At 38.3% G+C, this 21,596-nt stretch overlaps 1 protein-coding gene and 1 non-coding gene across 5 annotated transcripts in view; both read right to left on the reverse strand.

Annotated features, from left to right (window-relative positions):
- Positions 1-1,482: 1,482 nt before the first annotated feature.
- kiaa0319l (KIAA0319 like) overlaps positions 1,483-21,596 on the reverse strand; it is a 74,609-nt gene continuing 54,495 nt past the window's right edge. Inside the window, exons 18-21 of one of the 4 annotated variants that reach the window (XM_033045195.1) lie at positions 16,563-16,685; positions 15,034-15,124; positions 10,700-10,794; positions 1,483-6,462 (exon numbers count right to left, since the gene is read on the reverse strand). In XM_033045195.1, coding sequence (XP_032901086.1) covers positions 6,275-6,462; positions 10,700-10,794; positions 15,034-15,124; positions 16,563-16,685 — 497 coding nt within the window. In that variant the 3' untranslated portion in view covers positions 1,483-6,274. Of the gene's footprint in view, positions 6,463-10,699; positions 10,795-15,033; positions 15,125-16,562; positions 16,686-21,596 lie in introns of those variants that run through there. The other 3 variants (XM_033045196.1, XM_033045197.1, XR_004415956.1) reach the window with 3 other exon arrangements.
- On the reverse strand, positions 8,567-8,724 carry LOC116988662. The gene has a single exon (XR_004416018.1). It is a non-coding gene; the product is annotated as a U1 spliceosomal RNA (small nuclear RNA).

The following is a 21,596-nucleotide window of genomic DNA, read 5'->3' on the forward strand; positions in this document are numbered from 1 at the left end:
AAACTGCGGAGCATCTTAGACAATACAGCTCACTCCCTCCATGACACACTGGTCAACTTCAGCAACAGACTGGTTCAACCAAGATGCTGTACAGAACGCCACAGGAAATCCTTCTTCCCTGTGGCTATCAAACTGTACAACTCCTCCCCTTTCTGTCGTGGGGTAGGCTGACTCCCCTCCCCCTCCCTCCCTCCATCCCCCTCTCAATCTTTGCACATCCCCAATCCTTTCCATTTGTCACTTTAATTTCAAGTATTTTGTGTTTTATGACTGTTAGCAGATCAATTTCTCTCCTGGGATAATTAAAGTTCTATCGTATCGTATCGTAAGCATTCATAGTTGCGCCGGTAACGCTGTGTCTGACAAAGATCAGTAGTTTGGAGAGTTCCTTTGGAATAGCGATGATTGACAGATTTTCACCACTGCAACAAATTACTTTCTCAGCAGTGGAACGAATAATCATGAAATACTGTTTTAAGAGAAGCTTCATGTAACTTTGTAACTTTAAAGTAAATGCACAACATAACCTGCAACCATATCATCAAATGAGTTTCCATTCAGCCAAGGGGAAAAATGGAAATGTAATCAGGTATGATATTAAATGAAATCCATCTTGGACTTCCTACAGCAGGTATCTCAAACCATGGAGAGATACCACTTCTGCCCCCATAAAATAAATCGAATGCATTGCAAGAATAAACAATTCAATGTCAACATACTCTACTTGGCCAACATTCATAGAACCAAGGCCCTAATTATACTCAGTCATCTCCGCATTGTTCCAGGTCCAATAAAGCACCATCGACTTGAAATGTTGACTCTTTTACCCGTACTACATTTGCTGCCTGATCTGCTGAGCAATTCATACGTTTTCGACTTTTATTTCAGATGTCAGTGCTGCTGCAGGTTTTTGATTTTCATTCACGTTATTCCCTGGCCAACGAAACAGACACTCTATTTCAAACTCTAGCACAGGAAGAGATTGCAGCAGGGCCAAGGCAAAGATTGAAGGATATTCTCAAGGGCCCTGTGAAAAGATGCAACATACCCCCCGACTCCTGGGATTCCAGGCCCATGGCTGCTCAAAATGGTGCAGCATTTAGGACACCAAGCCCAGAAGCACAGAAAATCCACAATAAACAGTGGAAGGATGCACCACCTCAAACTATCCACATGCATGTCCCATCAGATGCCACCTGTCTCACCCGACATGCCTGCCCCATGTGACCTCCATCAGAAACCACAGGCGAAAGTGGAAGCAAGTCATTCTCAATCCTACGAGCCCACCTTAGATTAAATGAAAATCCTTTTGTAAGACAGTCCAATTTGAAAACATATGGCATCATTCTTAATTTGGCATGGTATGCAAAAATCAATCTAAAATTTAAAACTCCACGCAACCGCATCTTAAATGGAACAGAATTAGGTTGTTAAATAATCAAAAGGAGAGTTACAGGATAGAACATTATTACATAAACATACTGAAAATTGAAATGCTTCATTTATTGACAGGAGGGCTATTCAAAGCAATTCATACTAGATTTTATCCAGATCACAGTACACAGACATAATTTAAAAATGCAATCAATACATTTGAAACATTTTACATTTGCAATTTGTAAATTGGTTGTTTTTGACTGAGCACAGTAGCCAGAAGTTGACGTCAAAGAAGCCATCCAGAACAATTCTGAGGCAGATTGAACACAGCTCCCCGATGGTGGAAGAAATTCATATTACAAATGAAAGCCAAATTCAACACTAAATTTTCGACATATAATTTTGATCTTACAGGACATCGTACTGGTTTTCTTTATTTTATTGTTTCTTGAGGTGCAATGAATTAAAACAAATATTAAATAGCAATTCTTAATTTAACTTTAAAAATTGAAGAAATAATAATAAAACCACAAACATTGACAAATAACTTTAAGCTTTTTGCATGCATGATGTAATAATAAACACCCAGAAAACCAATGGAGTAGAAATTTATTTGGATATCTAAAGAATATTCCATAGAAATAATTTGTATTACAATGCATTCTTTCAATAAATTGCAAGAACCCAAGAAATAATGAATGTAGTCCTGTCTATAAATGCATGTAATTTCAATTAAATTCAGATATTCTAGCTAAATTTTTGATGCATTTATTCCAGATAAGAGGTAATTTAAAATTGATGGCTCAACAACAACCAACAACATAAACTTTCCAAAAATATTAACAAATCAACGTGGGCCTTTCAATGAGTTTAAACAAATAAAACGCAAATGTTGTCTATATAAATGCTATGCATGGATTGGTTTTGAATGGTCTATCAAAATTCAATTGGTAATGGAGTACTGTTACCTAGATACAATTTAGTATGAACACACCTTTATATTTTAGGAATAAAAGCGAGTTCAACCAACAATTAAAAAAAACTGATGAAGGTAAATTTCCATGAAGGATATATCACAACTATCCAGGATAGGCTCATATCTCCACAAAGGAAGTTGACTAAAATAACTCATCAGGGATGAAAAAAAAGTACATGGGAAAATATACCATTTTGTCATATCCAGTTGGGCCCAATACAACCGAGGAAATAATCTGAATGAAGAATTCTATTTTAAATTACTTTGGGGATGTGAAATCAAACGCTGATGCATTGCCCATTTTGCAAAAAATACAACCTCATTCTGCTGTCATTTTTCACAATCAATCAACCTCCTGGATAATTCAATATCAAAACAATGTAGCAAACAAGAAACTAACCCGTATAAATCAAATTATTAGTTATTTTCTCTTGTAAAATCAAATTTAAACATTGATAAAAAAAATTAAATGTTTGTCAGTTTGCTACTTTTGTTTAAAAAAAAATTATTTCAACTGATCAGCTTATTCTCAGAGACCATCCAGTTACTTGTCAGAGCACAGGTCATGCTTCACAAAAATAAACACTGAACCATTCAAGCATTTTCACAGACACAAATGCTGGTGCATAGTGCATAGTGCAACTTTCCAATACAGTGTATGCTTTACAAGCAAGGGTGAACGATACAACGGTCTTTTCCTACAACTGTATATGTTTACTCAATCTTTACATCTTTAACGTCATTTAGCCGTTAGCTAGCTTATGACATGAATAATTAGCCTCTTGGTATAAATATTATAAACAAATTTGCAAGTTCAAAAGCAACTTACGAGCACTTTGTGATCGCATTAATCCTCACTAGTGTTATATTTATTAAAAGCTTAGTTACAAATCAGATTTAAATATGGATATTTATAAAATATCATAATGAGTAATTGCTGGTAGCTTACTCTGAAATGATACCAATGCTATCAACAAATCAATCTGGTCATTATACCCTGTAGCTGCTAAAATGGTAGATTAATTTTAAATAAATGGATTTAATATTATTGTTATTCTGTGGCCTGAATGACTTAAAGTGTGTTTCTGGCAACGATGAGCTGATACAATGTCAAACTGCTAATGAATACAAACACTTGTTTATTCTCTATCAATTCTGCATGGAGTCAAGAGTGTTTTATTGTCATACATCCCAAAAAGGAACAGAATGGAAAAAAGTGTATGAAAGAAATGCAGATGCTGGGTTACACTGAAGATGAGACACAAAATGCTGGAATAACTCAACAGGACAGGCAGCATCTCTGGAAAAAGGAATAGGTGACGTTTCGGGTTGAGACCCTAAGAAGGGTCTGAATCCGAAACGTCACCTTTTCCTTCACTCCAGAGATGCTGCCTGTCCCGCTGTACTCCAACATTTTGTATCTAACTTTGGAATGGAGAAAAGCTGCATCCAGTAATTTGACAGAGTATCAATAAAAGTAATTGTGAATTTCTGCACTAAACCTTCATCAACCTAGCTGGTAAATCATATACATTATACGGGCCAAGTTTAGAAATTTCTTTCTTCCGTTAGGTGATCAAAAATGGCATCACTGGATATTTGTACTGCTAAACTCAGCTCAATCTAGAAAATGCAACTTTTGAGGATTTGCAACTTTCAGACCACTTGTTAAATTGAAGCCATATGTGCTGTCTAGGGATGGTAAAAAAATCCCAACCTAATCAAATATTCTCTTGAATAAATATGATTGCATATCATGATGCTGATGGAAACACGATAGTTCCTTCTTGCACGTTATCTCCTGGGCCTGATTCAATCTTCTGACATTGACATGTGACAAACCTTTGCCTACAAGAATGTTGAAATTCTCTCTTTCTAGTGCTTCTGAATATGTAATGCTTTGCAGTGTGTTCTCTATTATGTGTTTTCTATTACATTTTTTTGCCTTGACTTGATATCATCAGTATTTTGGCATGATATGCAAAGCATCACCACTAAACACAAACGCATCCACACATGTGCTCAAAATTCAAGACTTTCTGAATCCTTTTCCTCTTCTCAACTCGAGGACAGCTGACAAGATGATGTGGTCCAGCACACAACACCAACTCGGAATCTTCTCAGATGATCGGCTTTGTACCACAAACCACATTCATTTACTCACTTAATGAGCAGCGAATCCTTCCATGTTTTAAAAGTAAAGACACTCAGAGCACAAGAATCAATCTGTAAGCGTACCAAATTTGGCTAATTTCCATTCACATCACTCCAAATTTGGTTTGAATGACCTTTCTGTAAAGCATGTCAATCTTATCATTATAATTAAATGACCCAATTTACATCATTGTTATGTAATTTTTTTAGTCTAATTTTAACTGACAGCAGAGCAATGATGCCGAACAATAGGACAACAATTTCAACATTTGAGTCGTGAAGTTAAAACTGAATATGCTGGAAGCACTCAACAAGTCAGACAGTATCAATGGAGAGAAAAACAGAATTAAGGTTTCAGTTTAATGAGATTTCATCAGGCCTTTAGAAGAAAGGTCAGCAACCTGAAACATTATCTAATGCGGCATGACTTGCTTAGTATTGCAGAATATGTATTTCTAACCAGATTTCTACCATCTGCAGTATTTTAGTTCACAATTGTTCAAGTCTTAGCAACCTATTAATTATAACACAAACCTTTGCGACTTAAAGTCATCATCTAACAGAGCGGTTCTGCATTATGCAGAACAGATTCTGGTATCACATTGGTCTCATTTTTGCCATTTCAATTTAAGGCGCACAATTAATTTGCAACATTTTTTTCATTATTGTCACCACAGCAATTTGCTTGTTGGCATACAAATGGTATATTTCCAAAACGGTTAAAATCTTACCCCAATTAATGGCATTATTCTGGGGAAGATTATCACTTGCTAATTAAATTATGTCAAGTTACCACCAATTGGATCGTTCACCAGTGATGAGATGTGGTCTGGTGCCAGTGTATTAAAAGGAAGACTTCAGTTTTATTAAAATAAAACAACCCAGCAGCAAATATTGACCTACATTCAAAGGGAATAACAATACAATGCAGTTCCTTCCCATCAAAGTATAAATTAAAAACCACCCTGTTAATTTTCACACTAACAAAAATTTAAAAAACACATTCCCAACATTGACAAGAAACAAAGCAGTGAGAATCAGTTTTATAAAGCTAAAATGACTGAGGTCATTACCAGTTGTGCAATGTTCTATACAGGAGTTAACTCAAACTAAACAACAGGTGAAAACAGCAAATCCCCTGTGTGCTCGCCTGATAATTCTTCAAAGGTGTAAGTTCATTGCATTTTATCCAGTATTAAAGGATAGTGTTTAATATCACAGTATTTAGCTTTCCAGAGATTTCAGTTATTAATAAAGTCATTGACCTGAAGAAAACGGTCATTTGCAAATCACAGGTGATAATTAAAGTTCACAGGACATCCAGTGTGTTCTTCACCACATTTTTTGGTTCTTTGAGATTTCCTTCATGCTGCAATACAATTGATTTCCAGCAGGTGTCCCACTGGAAACACAAGACCTCAAAACCACAAGAGGGCAGCGAGACTGTACCCATAAGTTTCAGCTTCAGAAATTAATGAAATGCTACGGTTGCAATCATATACATTTTTTATGACCAGTTTGCATCTCGCCTGTGTCTTTTCTCTGGACTTCAAATGAGAAACCAGTTCTGGTAAACTTATGCAGAGCAGTTTAAGAATTGGGCGATTGAACCGACACATTTCACAGGGATTGCACACAACTTCTCCATGTAGCAGTCACTATTGCTTCAGATCAATCTTCATTTTACTGAGCAGAAACAGTGTAATACTGGGAGACAGGTTCTACCCTAGATCTATAGTTTTTACAGGTCGGACAAGTCGATTCCAGTTATAGGACTTCTTCTCTTTGTTTCTTAGTTTTATGAACTATTTGTCCATTATGGATTGATCCATTCTGATTTGGCAGTAATTTCCCTTTCTCTCTGTCTGGCCAGGTGAAGATGGCTTCATCACTGTCAAGTTCAGATTCCGAAACCATTAAGCTGGTGTTCTGTGCTGGAGCTTTCTGCCTGCCAACTACAATGAGACATTTATCAGCAATGCTGTAATGCAAGCGGTGGGAAAGGGAGTGTTCTCAGGCAGGAAATCATTCTTGAAAAATACCATTCTTAATTCAATTTTTTTTACTCATGCAATAGTTAATAGTTTGATAAAACCATGTACTTGGTAAATGAGAATATAAATTTTCCAAATTCATGTTGCAGAGTTGTAATTTAAAATGCGCATTCAAATCACAGCTGCAAATTTGTATCCACCGGCAACTCCATTTTGCAAATAATGCATTTTGGCAATTAAACAAAATTTGGGTAACTGAATAGCAGGGATCACTTTAGCAAATCTGAAGATATCAATGTTTAATACCCGTCAAAAATGCAACAATGAAAAATAGAAAACTCTGCCAGGATTTTGGGTTGTTGCCCCAAAGAGCTATCAACAGAGACGTTTAATATGCTATTACACTAATTTCAAAGTGATCATTAGTTTTAAACTGGTTATACAAGAACTAATTTGTAAAAATAATTTCAGTATGGACAATAGAAATAAATACCTATAAATCTTACACAGGCCACGTACGCACATTTATAACATGACAAAAAAACATTACTGTATGTGATAAATCACATTTATTGGTGTTTTGGCCACAGTGCACAAGGTTTAATCACAATGTACTTAGACTGTTATGACAGTGCTTGAAAATAAATAATGTGAATCATAAAAAAATCATGAACCTGGGAAAGTTACTGTAAGGGATTCTGAAAGACAGGATTTATTTTCAATGGAAAGGCAAGAGCCAATTAGGATTAATTAGTATAGCTATGTGCATGAGAAATGATCTCAAATTTGACCAAGTATTTTTTGAAAAGGTAACCAAGAGAATTGCCAAAGAATGGTGGTAAATATTGTCGAAATGGAGCTTAACAATACCTTTGACAAGGTCCCGCACAATAGGGTGGTCCAGCCAGTTACGGCACATGGGATCTAGGGTAAGCTAGCCAATTTACCTGGTAGTAGGAGGCAGAGTATGGTAGTGGACTGTTGTCTTTCAGATTGGAAGCTTGTGACCAGTGATATGCCACATAGATTGGTACTGGATCCCCTGTTGCCCAATTTATATTTAAGAATTAGAATTAGAATATAGGCTGCATATTCTAGAATGAGAATGATCTAGAATGAGAATATAGGCTGCATATTCAGCAACTAGAATGAGAATATAGGCAGTAAAGTTACAGATTATGACAAAATTGGTGGTACCTGTATGATGAATAGAGAAAAAGGTTGTTTTAAGGTTTATATTAGGATCCAATTCAATTGGGAAAGAGGGCAAGAGAGTGGCAGATTAAATTTAATCCAGTTAAGTGCAAAGTCATGCATTTTGGTAAATTACACTAACATTTTTGTGAAATTATTTGCCACAGAAGGCGGTGGAGGCCGTCAATTGATATTTTTAATAGATATTTTATTTTTTTTATCTATAAGATATTTTATATTTTTATAGGCATAGATGGATCGATAGATTCTTGATTAGTAGGGATGTCAGAGGTTATGGGGAGAAGGCAGGAGAATGGGGTTAGGAGGGAGAGATAGATCAGCCATGATTGAATGGCGGGAAGACTTGATGGGCTGAATGGCCTAATTCTGCTCCTATCCCTTATGACCTTGCCAGGACATATATAGCAAATGACAGGGCCCTGGGGAGTGGTGATGAATAGACTCCTTGGTATACAAGTACATCATCCATGAAAATGGCAACATAGATAGGCAATGACATGGTATATTTGCCTTGATCGGCTGAGGCATTGAGTACAAGAGTTCAGTTTAGTTGAAAGATACAGCACGGAAACAGGCCCTTCGGCCCACCAAGTTCATGCCGACCAGCGATCCCCACACACTAACACTATCCTAGACCCACTAGGGACAATTTACAATTTTACCAAGCCAATTAACCTACAAACCTGTATGTCTTTGGAGTGTGGCAGGAAACCAGAGCTCCCAGCGAAAACCCACGTGGTCACGGGGAGAACGTACTAACTCCATACAAGCAACACCCGTAGACAGGATTGAAATTGGGTCTCAGGCGCTACAAGGCAGCAACTCTACTGCTGCGCCACTGTCACCCTATCTTAGTGTGAACACAGTCCCCCACTACCACAACTTTTGCAGTTGAGAATCCCGCCTTTGGGACATCACAGGTGTCAGCACACCCGAAGTGCAATGGGATAGCCTCGATCTGGGAGAACTGGCTTTTTGATCATGGTCTCTCCCCCACCAGGTAAGTATTGACATTGTATCAATCCACCCTACCAGAAACACATTCTTCTCCCTTAACAACATATTAAGAAACCATTTCCTTTGTGACTCACTGGTTTACCTGTCCATCTGCATCAATCATATGGTTTACCATCTATAAAACAAGCTTTACATATTGCATAAAAAATGCTGGATCTGTAGCTAGTTCAACAAGATGTATTCAAGAGAGAGTTAGATATAGCTCTTAGGGCAAACGGAATCAAGAGATAGGGGGAGAAAGCAGGAACTGGGTACCGATTTTGGATGAACAGCCATGATTATATTGAATGGCGGTGCTGGCTCAAAGGACCAAATGGCCTACTCCTGCACCTATTTTCTATGTTTCTAATGACGAATAGAAGTTGAAAACTTAAATTATATCCCATATCTTCTTTTCTCAGGTAAAGTTAAACTGGAAATTGATATGATTCGCCATAGGTGAAAAGGTTGAAGAACACTTTTTAAAAAATAGCATAATTAACAAGCAGAGGAGTGCTTCACAGGAAACCTTTTTGAAGTATGAAAGCTATTAATGATAATGTAATTATGAGAAGGAATAACCATGAAGAGGATAAATTTCAAAAAAAAAAAAATCAGCTAAATCTTTATTTCACTTTATCAATGTTCCAATATCTTAACTTAGATGGTGGGTAGCTCTACAAAGTGACAGTTTCTATTTTTCATTCCAGCCTGAGAACTGCAAAAGTCTGACGGACTGCATCATTTATCAACACATATTAGATTCCAAAACCTGATACGACTTGACATTTTAAGAATGAGCACATTAAAGAACTTAATTGTCACCATTTGACCTGTAATTGAAATGAAGATGAAACAATTGATGCAAGGAAAATAAGCAACTAAATCTCACCTTTGGTGACACCAGCAAGGTCATGTCTTTATAAATGATGGCTCAATGAAAAAAAGAGGAAAATGGAGACAGGGAGTGTGAGATGAGCGTGCACGGTTAGTGCACGGGCCGACAGATGGCACAATGGGCTAAGTGTTCGGCTGGCAACCGGAAGGTAGCTGGTTCGAATCCCGCTTGGAGTGCATACTGTCGTTGTGTCCTTGGGCAAGACACTTCACCCACCTTTGCCTGTGTGTGTCCTTGGGCAAGACACTTCACCCACCTTTGCCTGTGTGTGTGGATGTAATTATGTGAAGCACTTTGGGGTCAATGCAAGTTGACTAAAAATGTGCTATATAAATAAAGAATTTATTTTTTATTTTTTAATTAGTCCACCAGATTTGCAGTGCATTGAATTTTCCAGAATAATCTTGATAAATGGAAAACTGGGAATGTCATGAATTACACAATCTGATCTCTGTTGAACATGAGCTGATTGAGATAGCACTGAGTGAAACATTGCATAGGAACAGAACTTCAAAATTTACTCTGCATTGGAAATCAAGCTCTATTGCAACCTGCCTCAAGTACATCAATTCTGAGATTGCACGGTGGACAATAAAATAGGATATATAACAAGGATACACAAGGAAGTGCAGTTGCTGGAATCTTGAGTAAAACACAGTGCTGGAGGAACTCAGCGGGTAAGGCAGCATCCGTGGAGAGAATAAATCGGTAATGAGTCGGGTTGCGACTCTTCTTCAGATATATAACATCGCTTGATATGTCATTGTGTTAACATGTGGTATATAAACTAATACATTTCTGTACGTCTTCCAAGAAAAAAATGTTTCTTGCTTATTGGTTTTCAAGGGTACTGTACAAAAGGTGCTATACAGAACTGAGCAAAGGTTTGAGGGGTAATTTTTCATTGGGTGGGTTCCTGCAACTTGGTGGAAGACAGAGCAAGAAATGTAAGAGTTTGCATTCCTTTCACAGAGGACGATAAGTGATGCCTGGCCATACAGAAAGGGGGTGGGGGGGTAAACAAAATGTATAGTAATTTCACCTCCCCCCAAGAGTCACAGCTTCAACGTTTCCTTCTTATTCCAATACCTGGCTTTGAAGTAGTCTTAAATTCCATACTTTCATGATCATCTGTTGCATCTAATATTTTATATCTGCTTTTTCTTCTAGGCTTTCCTTTACGTCTGAAATAACAATAATTCATAATTACTATTTTAATTGAGTTCATATCCTAATAAATGACATATTAAACATATATGTGTTAAGGCGTTACTTCACAATAAAGCTTTGCATTTCAGATTATTTTCTTATAAAGCAGATCCTCTATTTCCAAAAAGATTTATTTAAAAGACAAATATTATAAAATAGATTACCCAGGCTGAACAAGAAGACTCAAACATTTTAACAAATGTATTAAAATAAAAATGGAATAACAAAATAAAATTATTTTATTTCTGAATTTTCAAAACAATGTGTTTGAGATTTTCGTCTAATTCATTCATAGGACATGAATGCTGGTTAGACGAGCATTTATTATCCAACCTTGACAGCCTTTGAATCAAATAGTTTCCTGAATCATTTCAAAGGGGAATTAAGAGTCAACCACAATGGTAGATTTGGAATTACAATTACATCAGAAAATCTACATTAAAGATCTGCCATCTTTAGCTCAAAGGATATTAGTAAACCAGATAAGATTGTAATGACATGCAAGCAGCTCTTTGGAGATGATTACTAATACTAATTTTTACTCCCAATTTATTTAATTAACTGAATTTAAATTCTCCAGATACTGTGGTAGGATTTGAATTTTGCCTCTGGATGACATCTGGATTTCTGGACTACTACTGAGAATAATACATTAACAGTATGGAGGACACGGTATCAGGACAAAACTCTTTCCCTCAATGCCAACAAAAAGAGGGATCTGCACATCCACTGCAGGAAGGGAGGTAGAGCAGGCAACCCAATCTGCATCAATGGAGGTGAGGTTGAGATGGTTAGAAAGCTTCAAGTTCCCAGGTGTAAATATCTCCAATAATTTGTCTTGATCCAAACACACTGATGCTATGGCAACACGCCAACACTTCTAGTTTCTCAGACGGTATCTCTGCAATGCAGATGCGCCTGAGAATGCATCCTATCCAGATGCATCACAGCTTGTTGTCTTGTGCAACGCGTTTGCCCAAGACAACAAGATATTGCAGTTATGAACGCAGGCCAGTCCATCATGCAAACAAGCCCTCTCCCCCCATCAACTTCAGAGATGTAGCCAACATAATAATGGACCACTCACTCACTCCCCTCTCCCGTTGGGTAGAAAATACAAAAGAGAAGGGTCTCGATCCGAAACGTCACCCATTCCTCCTCTCCCGAGAAGGAGAGGGAGAGAGGTGAGGGAGGGTTTGGGGAGGGGAGAGGGGAAAGAAGAGGAAGGGTGAAGAGGAGGGGGAGAGAGTGCTAGGGATGAAGGGAAATGAGCTGCGCCTGTTCAGTTGGGGGCTATGGGTGAGTGGTGGAATATTGCGTTGGGGGACCAAGCCTCCTGTGTGACAGGGACCCAACCCACTTATTCTAGTAGTTAATTAAGCCTTCTATTGACTCCATTTATACATCACTACCTCGGCAAGGCCAGCAGCACAATCAACGATGAGTCGCACCCTGGCCACTTCTTCTTCTCCCCTCTCCCATCAGACAAAAGGTATACAACCATGAAAACATATACCTTGAGATTCAAGAACAGTTTCTTCCCAGCTGTTATCAGGCAAATGAATCATCCTACCACAACCAGAGAGCAGTTGTGAACTACTATCTACCTACCTATATACTGGTGTATTGTGTGCAGTTTTGGTCTCCTAATTTGAAGAAGGACATCTTTGCTATTGAGGGAGTGCAGTGTAGGTTCACGAGGCTAATCACCAGGATGGCGGGACTGTCACATGAGGAAAGGTTGGAAAGACTGGGCTGGTATTCACTGGAATTTAGAAGGATGAGGGGGATCTTATAGAAACATATAAAATTATAAAAGGACTGGACATGCTAGATGCAGGAAAGATGTTCCCAATGTTGGGGGAGTCCAGAACCAGGGGCCACAGTCTAAGAATAAAGGGGAGGCCATTTAAAACTGAGATGAGAAAAAACTTTTTCACCCAGAGATTTGTGAATTTGTGTAATTCTCTGCCACTGAAGGCAGTGGAGGCCAATTCACTGGATGAATTTAAAAGAGAGTTTGATAGAACACTTGGGGCTAGCGGAATCAAGGAGTATTGGGGAGAAGATAGGCACGGGTTACTGATTGTAGATGATCAGCCATGATCACAATGAATGGCAGTGCTGGCTGGAAGGGCTGAATGGCTTCCTCCTCCACCTATTTTCTATGTTTCCATGTTTCATTGGTGACCACTCGGACTATCCTTGAACAGATTTTGCTGGCTTTTCCTTGCACTAAACATTATTCCCTCCTCTTGTATCTATACACTGTAAATGGCTTGACTGTAATCATGTATTGTCTTTCTGTGGACTGGAAAGCACACAACAAGAGCTTTTCACTGTACCTTGGTACACGCGAGACAATAAACTAGAAAACATTTAATAGCAATTATCTTTAAAAATGCTTTAAAAATATGCGAGACTTTACGTAAATGCGGACATCTTTAAATGAGCCATATATAACCCAGCAAACCCTGTACTTCTGCTGCATAGTGTAATTTCTCCTTTGTCAACGCTATATGTTTAGTGGCCAAATGTTTTCCATTTTATTTACTACATAGAAACATAGAAACATAGAAAGTAGGTGCGAGAGTAGACCACCAGGTCCGTCGAGCCCGCACCGCCATTCGCTCATGGCTGAACACTAAACAGACACACTTACCCACAAACAGTAGACACAAGACACAGAACACAAGACACTACCCTCCCCTTTATACCGCTATCACCCCTCTCCACCCCAAAAACATCGTGATCTCCTGGGGGAGGCAAAAAAACGGATAAAAACCCAGGTCCAATTCGGGAAAAAAATCCGGGAAATTCCTCTCCGACCCCAATCCAGGCGATCGACACTTGTCCAGGAGATCACTCAGGTCTTACTATACTACCTCCTCAGTTTCTGGCTAAATTAAAAAATAGGCATTTATAGCAAAGGAAAATTAAAGCTTCTGTCTATATATAATGGCCAATAAGTATCTATGTGATGTAGCAACTACTGCACTTAGTAGTGAATTTGTGTACAGACTACAATAACCACGGGATAATCTCTTTTTAATTTAATGTTGATTGAGGAATAAGTTCTGGCCAATAACTACTCTGACCAAAACAACATCTTTGGAAAATAGCAGACTTTGTTTTGAGCCCAGTAACTATGAATACAAGGGTTATTGAATTTTTTGAATAGACAGTGAAGAGGTATAATGTTCACTCCGGAACAATAACTTTATTCATGGCTTGTAAGTAGTCTTTTCTGTCAATCTCATGTTTCATGCTTTAAAAGATAGATACCATGGATTGAGAAAAGTGTGATAATGTACTCAAGTTACAGGTGCATGTATATCAGCAGAGATATTGACATTTTAACTTAAATGCAAATAGATTTAATATTTTGCAGATATTACAAGATTGAATATTTCCCATTTAAGGATCCATTTTTAAAATCTTTTTCAATTTTTGCCGTTATTTTGAGCAAAATCAGACTGGACTGGAGAGGTGGAATAGCTGAAGGAATGTCTCAATTTACCAAGGAGTTGATTTTTTAAATTGAGTTTTTTTTTTTAAAGCTGTGAGTGTTGTCAAGTAGTAGCGAGCAGCATCTTCAACCATTGCAGTTCTTCTGGTGAAAATACTCCCACAGGGCTATTGGATTCAAGAATTTAGATCCAGCAATGAAAGAGAAACATCAGATGTAGGGGAGCCTGCAGATAATAGCTTTTCTATATACCTGCTAGTTTCATTTTTAGAGATGGCAGGGGTTGCAGGGTTGAGAGATGCTGAGAGAATAGACCAGGTGATTTACTGCAGTGCATTTCATACATTCCAGACATTGTAGGTATGGCGAAGCATATGAATGTTTCATGGGTAGGTGGGGTGCCAATCAGTAATTGTTTTGTCCTGGATGGTAGCAAGATTCAAGTGTTTTAGGATATCATTCTTAGCAGGTATTCAATTACACTCGTGAACTATGCATTGTAAACAGTTGAGAGGTGTTGGAGTGTTGATACAGATGAACTAGGTTCAGTTAGTAAGGATCAACCTTTAAATGGACCATCGATGATTTATCTTTCCCTTCAGTAAACATGCATCTCCATAGATGAGATTGGAAGGGCATTCAAAAGAAGCAGAATAGGTTATTTGTTTTTAATTAATTCCAATGGGTTCAGAAAGCTTGAATAAGGAGACAAGACAGGTACTATAGATTGCAGAGGCATTCTTACCTTTTACAGAAGCAGTGGACCATCCACACTAAAATGCCAATGGAGACAAGTATGACGAATGCAGCTATGACAACATAGAGCACACTCCATTCTAGAGACAGACAAAGATTGAGATGTAAATATTTAAGAGTTTTATAAATGCGCACATAGACACCTACAAAGAAAATAGATTTACTACGATGCACGCATTTATGTTCTGTATATATTTGTTCTCTAAGCCCATTATAAAGAAGATTTCAGGTGTAAATATTCCTTGGTTTTCACAAAGATATTACTACTATCTTGCAGCTGCTAGAAATATGTAATGATATTATTGCAACACTCAAGTGTTGGAAAAAGGGTGGCAGGACAGACCTGGGGGCTGGCAGACTGAAAAGGTGCTTACTGGGCTGACCCACATGGGGGGCGGGGTGGGAAACGCCCAGCTTACAACCCAACAGTAGGAACGATGAATTCTCCAATTTAAAAAAATGTTAACAAACTCCACCCCCCTCCCCATCCCCCCACCATCCTACCCCCCCCCCCATCCTCCACCATACCCCCCCCCCCCCTATACCCCCCCCTAGCCCCCCCCCCCCCCCCCCCCCCCAACGCCCACTCTCACCCTTTTCCCTGCCTCTCATCTCCTTCTATTTTTCCATCTTCTGGCTTCACAATCCGCAACTTCACAACTTCTGTGCTAATCTCACACTTTTTGCCTTTTCATCTCTGGCCTCATCCAACCTTCTGCCAATCAAACCCCTGCCCCTCATCTATATCCACCTAATTCATGCCAGACTTTGTCCAGAACCCTCCTCTGTTCCAGCTTTCTTCCCTTCTCCGTCACAATCAATCTGAAGTAGGGTCCTGACCCGAAGCGTCACGTATCCATGTTCCCCAGAGATGCTCCCCGACCAGTCGAATTACTCCAGCACTTTTGTCTTTTTCATATAATTTTTTTTGTAAAATAGCCTTGAGTTGACATCCTTCACGATTACACAGATACATATATTTTATTTTGTTCCCATTTCAGTTTCTTCCTGTATAAATGATGTTTCTCTCGTTGGACACCATACAAAAGCAATTTACTGTCAGAGTTCCAGAGATAATAATTTCAAGTCTATGTTCAGACTGGAAAGATTAGAATAGTTCTGCTCAGATTTAAGAGACAAAGATATGTGATAGATCTACATGAACATTGCAAGGTAAAGTGAGACAAGCTGTTCCAATTAGGAAATGCACTGAGGAGCAGGGTCACAGATTCAAAGCAAAAAGAGTAAAATATACAAGATGGGCAGGGGGAGGGGAGAAAATAACATTTTGTTTAAACATAATAGGAAAAAAATGCTTATGGTCTGGAACTCAATACTTGCAAGGATGGAAAAAACAATAAAGTATAGCTTTCAAAAGAGAACAAGAATAACTCGTGGAGAAAAAAAAAAAAAATCCCATTGGAAAAACTGTGGGGGAAATTAAATCAGACAGACTTATCTCCACAGAGTTGGCATGCGCTTGATGGTTGATAATGCTTCTATTCTTCCAAAGCTTACCACAATTACTTTCTCCATCTCCCAGATGAACTCGAATGAAGTTCTCCATCCAGAATGGGTCACATATGCAGCGCTTATTGAAAGAATCACACCGACCATGGTCTGAGCAATTCAACTGACAAACTTAAATCAGAAAACAGCAAATAGAAGGGAGGGGAACAGAGCAGGTTAGTAACAGTTAGCGGTAAATACATGCTTTAAGACTCTAATTTCCAAGGAGTTATTTTTATTTCAGTTGCAAATAAATAGACCACCTATGAAATATTTCTCTCAACGTGTGAAATCATGTTTCCTGCTGGTTCCTTATTCCAAAATAAAGCTATTTTCTGCTCACATTGCTAAGCCATGTTTTAGTCTAACCGTATTTCTCAATAGAAATATAATTTAGTTAGAGTAAATCATTTTAATACTAATGATAGATGTACGGTGCCCTCCATAATGTTTGGGACAAAGACCCATCATTTATTTATTTGCCTCTGTACTCCACAATTTGCGAGTTGTAATAGAAAAAATCACATGTGGTTTTCACATCAAAGTGCACATTGTCAGATTTTATTAAAGGGTATTTTTATACAGTTTGGTTTCACCATGTAGAAATTACAGCTGCGTTTATACATAGTCCCCCCATTTCAGGGCACCATAATGTTTGGGACACATGGCATCACAGGCATTTGTAATTGCTCAGGTGTGTTTAATTGCCTCCTTAATGCAGGTATAAGAGAGCTCTCAGCACCTAGTCTTTCCTCCCGTCTTTCCATCACCTTTGAAAACTTTTATTGCTGTTTATCAACACGAGGACCAAAGATGTGTCAATGAAAGTCAAAGAAGCCATTATGAGACTGAGAAACAAGAATAAAACTGTTAGAGACATCAGCCAAACCTTAGGTGTACCAAAATCAACTGTTTGGAACATCATTAAGAAGAAAGAGAGCACTGGTGAGCTTCCTAATTGCAAAGGGACTGGCAGGCCAAGGAAAACCTCCACAGCTGATGACAGAAGAATTATCTCTATAATAAAGAAAAATCCCCAAACATCTGTCCGACTGATCAGAAACACGCTTCAGGAGTCAGGTGTGGACTTGTCAATGACCACTGTCCGCAGAAGACTTCATGAACAGAAATACAGAGGCTACACTGCAAGATACAAACCACTGGTTAGCCGCAAAAATAGGTTGGCCGGGTTACAGTTTGCCAAGAAGTACTTAAAAGAGCAACCACAGTTCTAGAAAAAGGTCTTGTATGGAGGAGAGAAGGAACTGCCCAAGATCTAAAGCATACCACCTCATCTGTGAAACACGGTGGTGGGGGTGTCATGGCCTGGGCATGTATGGCTGCTGAAGGTAGTGGCTCACTTATCTTCCTTGATGATACAACTACTGATGGTAGTAGTATAATGAATTCTGAAGTGTATAGACACATCCTATCTGCTCAGGTTCAACCAAATGCCTCAAAACTGCCGGTGGTCCATTCTACAGCAAGACAATGATCCCAAACATACTGTTGAAGCAACAAAGGTGTTTTTCCAAGCTAAAAACTTGTCAATTCTTGAGTGGCCAAGTCAATCACCCGATCTGAACCCAATTGAGAATGCCTTTTATATGCTCAAGAGAAAACTAAAGGGGACTAGACACAAAACAAGCATAAGCTAAAGATGGCTACAATACAGGCCTGGTAAAGCATCACCAGAGAAGACACCCAGCAACTGGTGCTGTCCATGAATTGCAGACGTCAAGCAGTCATATGCATATGCATATGCATACGCATAAGCATATGCAACAAAATATTAAACATGACTACTTACATTTTATGACATTGCTGTGACCCAAACATTATGGTGCTCTGAAATAGGGGAACTGTGTATAAACACTACATGGTGAAACCAAAATGTATAAAATGGCCTTTATTAAAATCTGACAATGTGCACTTTAACCACATATGATTTTTTTCTATTACAAATCTCAAATTGTGGAGTACAGAGGCAAATAAATAAATGATGGGTTTTTGTCCCAAGCACTATGGAGGGCACTGTATTTTATTCAAAGTACAATTCTTGCAAGCACACTGACCTGTAATTTTTAAACTGTAAGCAGAGAGATGTTAGTCTTGCACACAGCATAAACAGGAGGACCTGGCGTGGGGGAGGGGGGACGGAACAAAAGAGGACCTGTTACTTTGTAACTGTTGGCACCATTTATGTGGCGACTCTGCATACCTTGGGTCAAAAACTGTGACTGTTTTTCACTTTCACTGTGACTCGTCACATGTGACAAAGTATTCACTCATTCATTCATTTCAAGAAATAGTCAAACTGCTAAGTGAATGAATGCATGGCAAAAAAAGAGTTGAGTATGGGAAAAATATTCTGCCCCTTGGTGTGATATTGTAAACAGTTGAAGAAATCACACTCTCAGCAGAGCAATCTGATGGCTATCACAGACAGCTATCACTATCCATCAGGTTCATACAGTTTGAAAAAGTACTAAAGTCAAGATGCTTTGCACTGTATCGCCATAAACAGAAAACCCTTGATATTTCTGTACTCTAATATATATCTTTCCAAGAGCAATGTTGTATATTACATTGCTGCATGAACTAAAAGGATACAAACTATACAGGTGGAAACATATAGAAACACTCGCTAACATGTTTGATGTAGATTTCTGGCGTAACTATACTTGAAATGTGTAAAGCAGAATGCTTTTGCAGGGCAGGATATTACAATATTGCATTTGAAATGTTTTACCAATGTTAACCAAGGTCAACCAAATGATTTTCATTTTAATACAATTCTTTAAAAGAAGATTTTGCTGGGCTTTCAAATTGGATTGACTTTCATGGCAATTTTGTTTTTCAGTAACTAGCAGTGCAAATAAGTTTATTCTAATCTATTCATTTGCAACACAAGCACCATAGTATAAACATGCTAAAGCCATACCATTAAGCACCAGTAAAGTTACCGACTATAGCTATCATAACACAATTAGAGATAAAGTTCATGCATGTTTGTGCAACCTCCAAAAATAGACTAGCAAAGTGTACAAATATAGTTTCAATTTTCTTTTTAAAATAAAGAATAAGATACAAGCCAACTTAATAACGAGGGCAATTCCATAATCCACACAGTTTTAGAATTGATATTGATGCTTTAATATTAACAAAATTAGAAATCTGCTTATCTTTGTTTTAAAATAACTCGTTCCTCGATATACATCAGATGCCAGCTTGAGTTAAAATGGGTAGCTATTAAATAAGAATCGTTGGGGGTGCAAATTTATCAATTACACGTCGTGCTAATTAAACTGACCAGGCAGTACTATTTTCCAGTCTATAATTTCCTGGAGTATGTTTGTAATGCAGGAGAAGTACAGATAAGCCAAATGAACCACAACAATCCTGAAAAGGGTTTGGTTTTATATTTATATTCACAGATAGTACAATGAAGCTATAATTATGGAATCTGGATGAATATGCACCAGTCACCCATTTTTAAAACATGACTAAATATGATAGATCATTATGTAAAGGCAATGAAATGGCAAATGATCAGAGCGGCCATTCTCAATTACCAACTTTATGTAATTTGCTGCAAATACCAAATACATTATCACCATTCATTTAAGAATTCCTTGCTGCAAGGAATTTCATGAGAGACAACATATAACAACGAAAAGGAATTATTTCAGGGTAAGTGGGTTATAGGAGAATTTTGGAAGCAAGGAATTTTAATTTTGCTTTTTAATGGCTTTTGGCTAATGACTGTATAGCAATGAAAATGAATTTCACACAACAAAAAAAATAAGAACAGCCAATGAGTCAATGATGCCATTAAGTTGAGCTTTCAACCTACGCACAAACTAGATGTGAACATGATTCATGACATTCAATGAACGTAATCTCTCCTCCATTTAGGAAAGATTATATTGTGGTCTGATGGAATCTATCCCAGGTTATTGAGAGAGGCAAGAGAGAAGATTGCAGGAGGCTGGAGGACGAATCTTTGTATCTTTAGTCACAGGCAATGTCCTGGAGGATTGGGGAGTAGCCTATCTTGTTCATTTGTTGAAGAAGAGAAATAGGGATAATCCACGTAGTTATAGCATGGTGAGCCTCACATCAGTGATAGGGAAGCTGTTAGAGAAGATATTTCAGGATAGGACTATGCATTTCGAAGAGAATGGGCTAATTAGGGACAGTGAGCATGGTTTTGGCCGCTACAGATCATGTCTTATGATGTTGATTACGTTTTTTGAGAAGATAATTGCTAAGGGTAGCACAGTAGCTGGTGTCTACATGGATTTTAATACAGCATTTGATAGAGACTCTCATTTTGGGCTGATCCAGAAGATTAGGATACATGGTGATCGGTTGTTTGCCTTTCTCATAGAAGACAGATTGTTGAGATGGAAGGTTGATATTCTGGCAGGTGGTTTGTGACCACTGGAGCTCTGTGCAAGGTCCTCTGTTGTTTGTGATATATATTAACATCATGGATGTAAATGGAGATGGGTTAGATAGTTTTTATAGACAGCTTCAGAAGTGGTGGAATTGCGGTCTGTGAGGAAGGAGTTCAAAGTATAAAGCAAGACACAGATCAGCTACAGAAATGGGCGGGGAAATGGCAGATGGAGTTTAATCTGAGCAAATGTGAGGTGGTGCACTTTGGGAGGGAGGAAAGACATCTGAGGAAAATATATAATTAATGGCAGGACCCTTATTGTCATCGATGTTCAGTGGAATCTTGGGGTCCAAGTCCATCACTCCCTCAAAGTGGCAACACAAGGAGATAGAGTGGTAAAGAAGGTGTATGGTACACTTGCCTTCAATAGTTGGGGTAGTGAGAATAAGCACCAGGAAGTTGTGTGGCAGCTTTATTGCACTTTGGCTCAGCTCATTTGTGGTATTGTACACAGTTCTGGTCATCCCAACATAGAATGGATGGGAAAGCTTTGAGAGGGTGCAGAAGAAATTTACAAGAATGTTGCCCGGATTAAAGGCTCTTAGCTATAAGGCAAGTTTGAACAAATCTGGATTGTT

This window comes from Amblyraja radiata, chromosome 27, assembly GCF_010909765.2.
Source record: "Amblyraja radiata isolate CabotCenter1 chromosome 27, sAmbRad1.1.pri, whole genome shotgun sequence".
NCBI lineage: Eukaryota > Metazoa > Chordata > Chondrichthyes > Rajiformes > Rajidae > Amblyraja > Amblyraja radiata.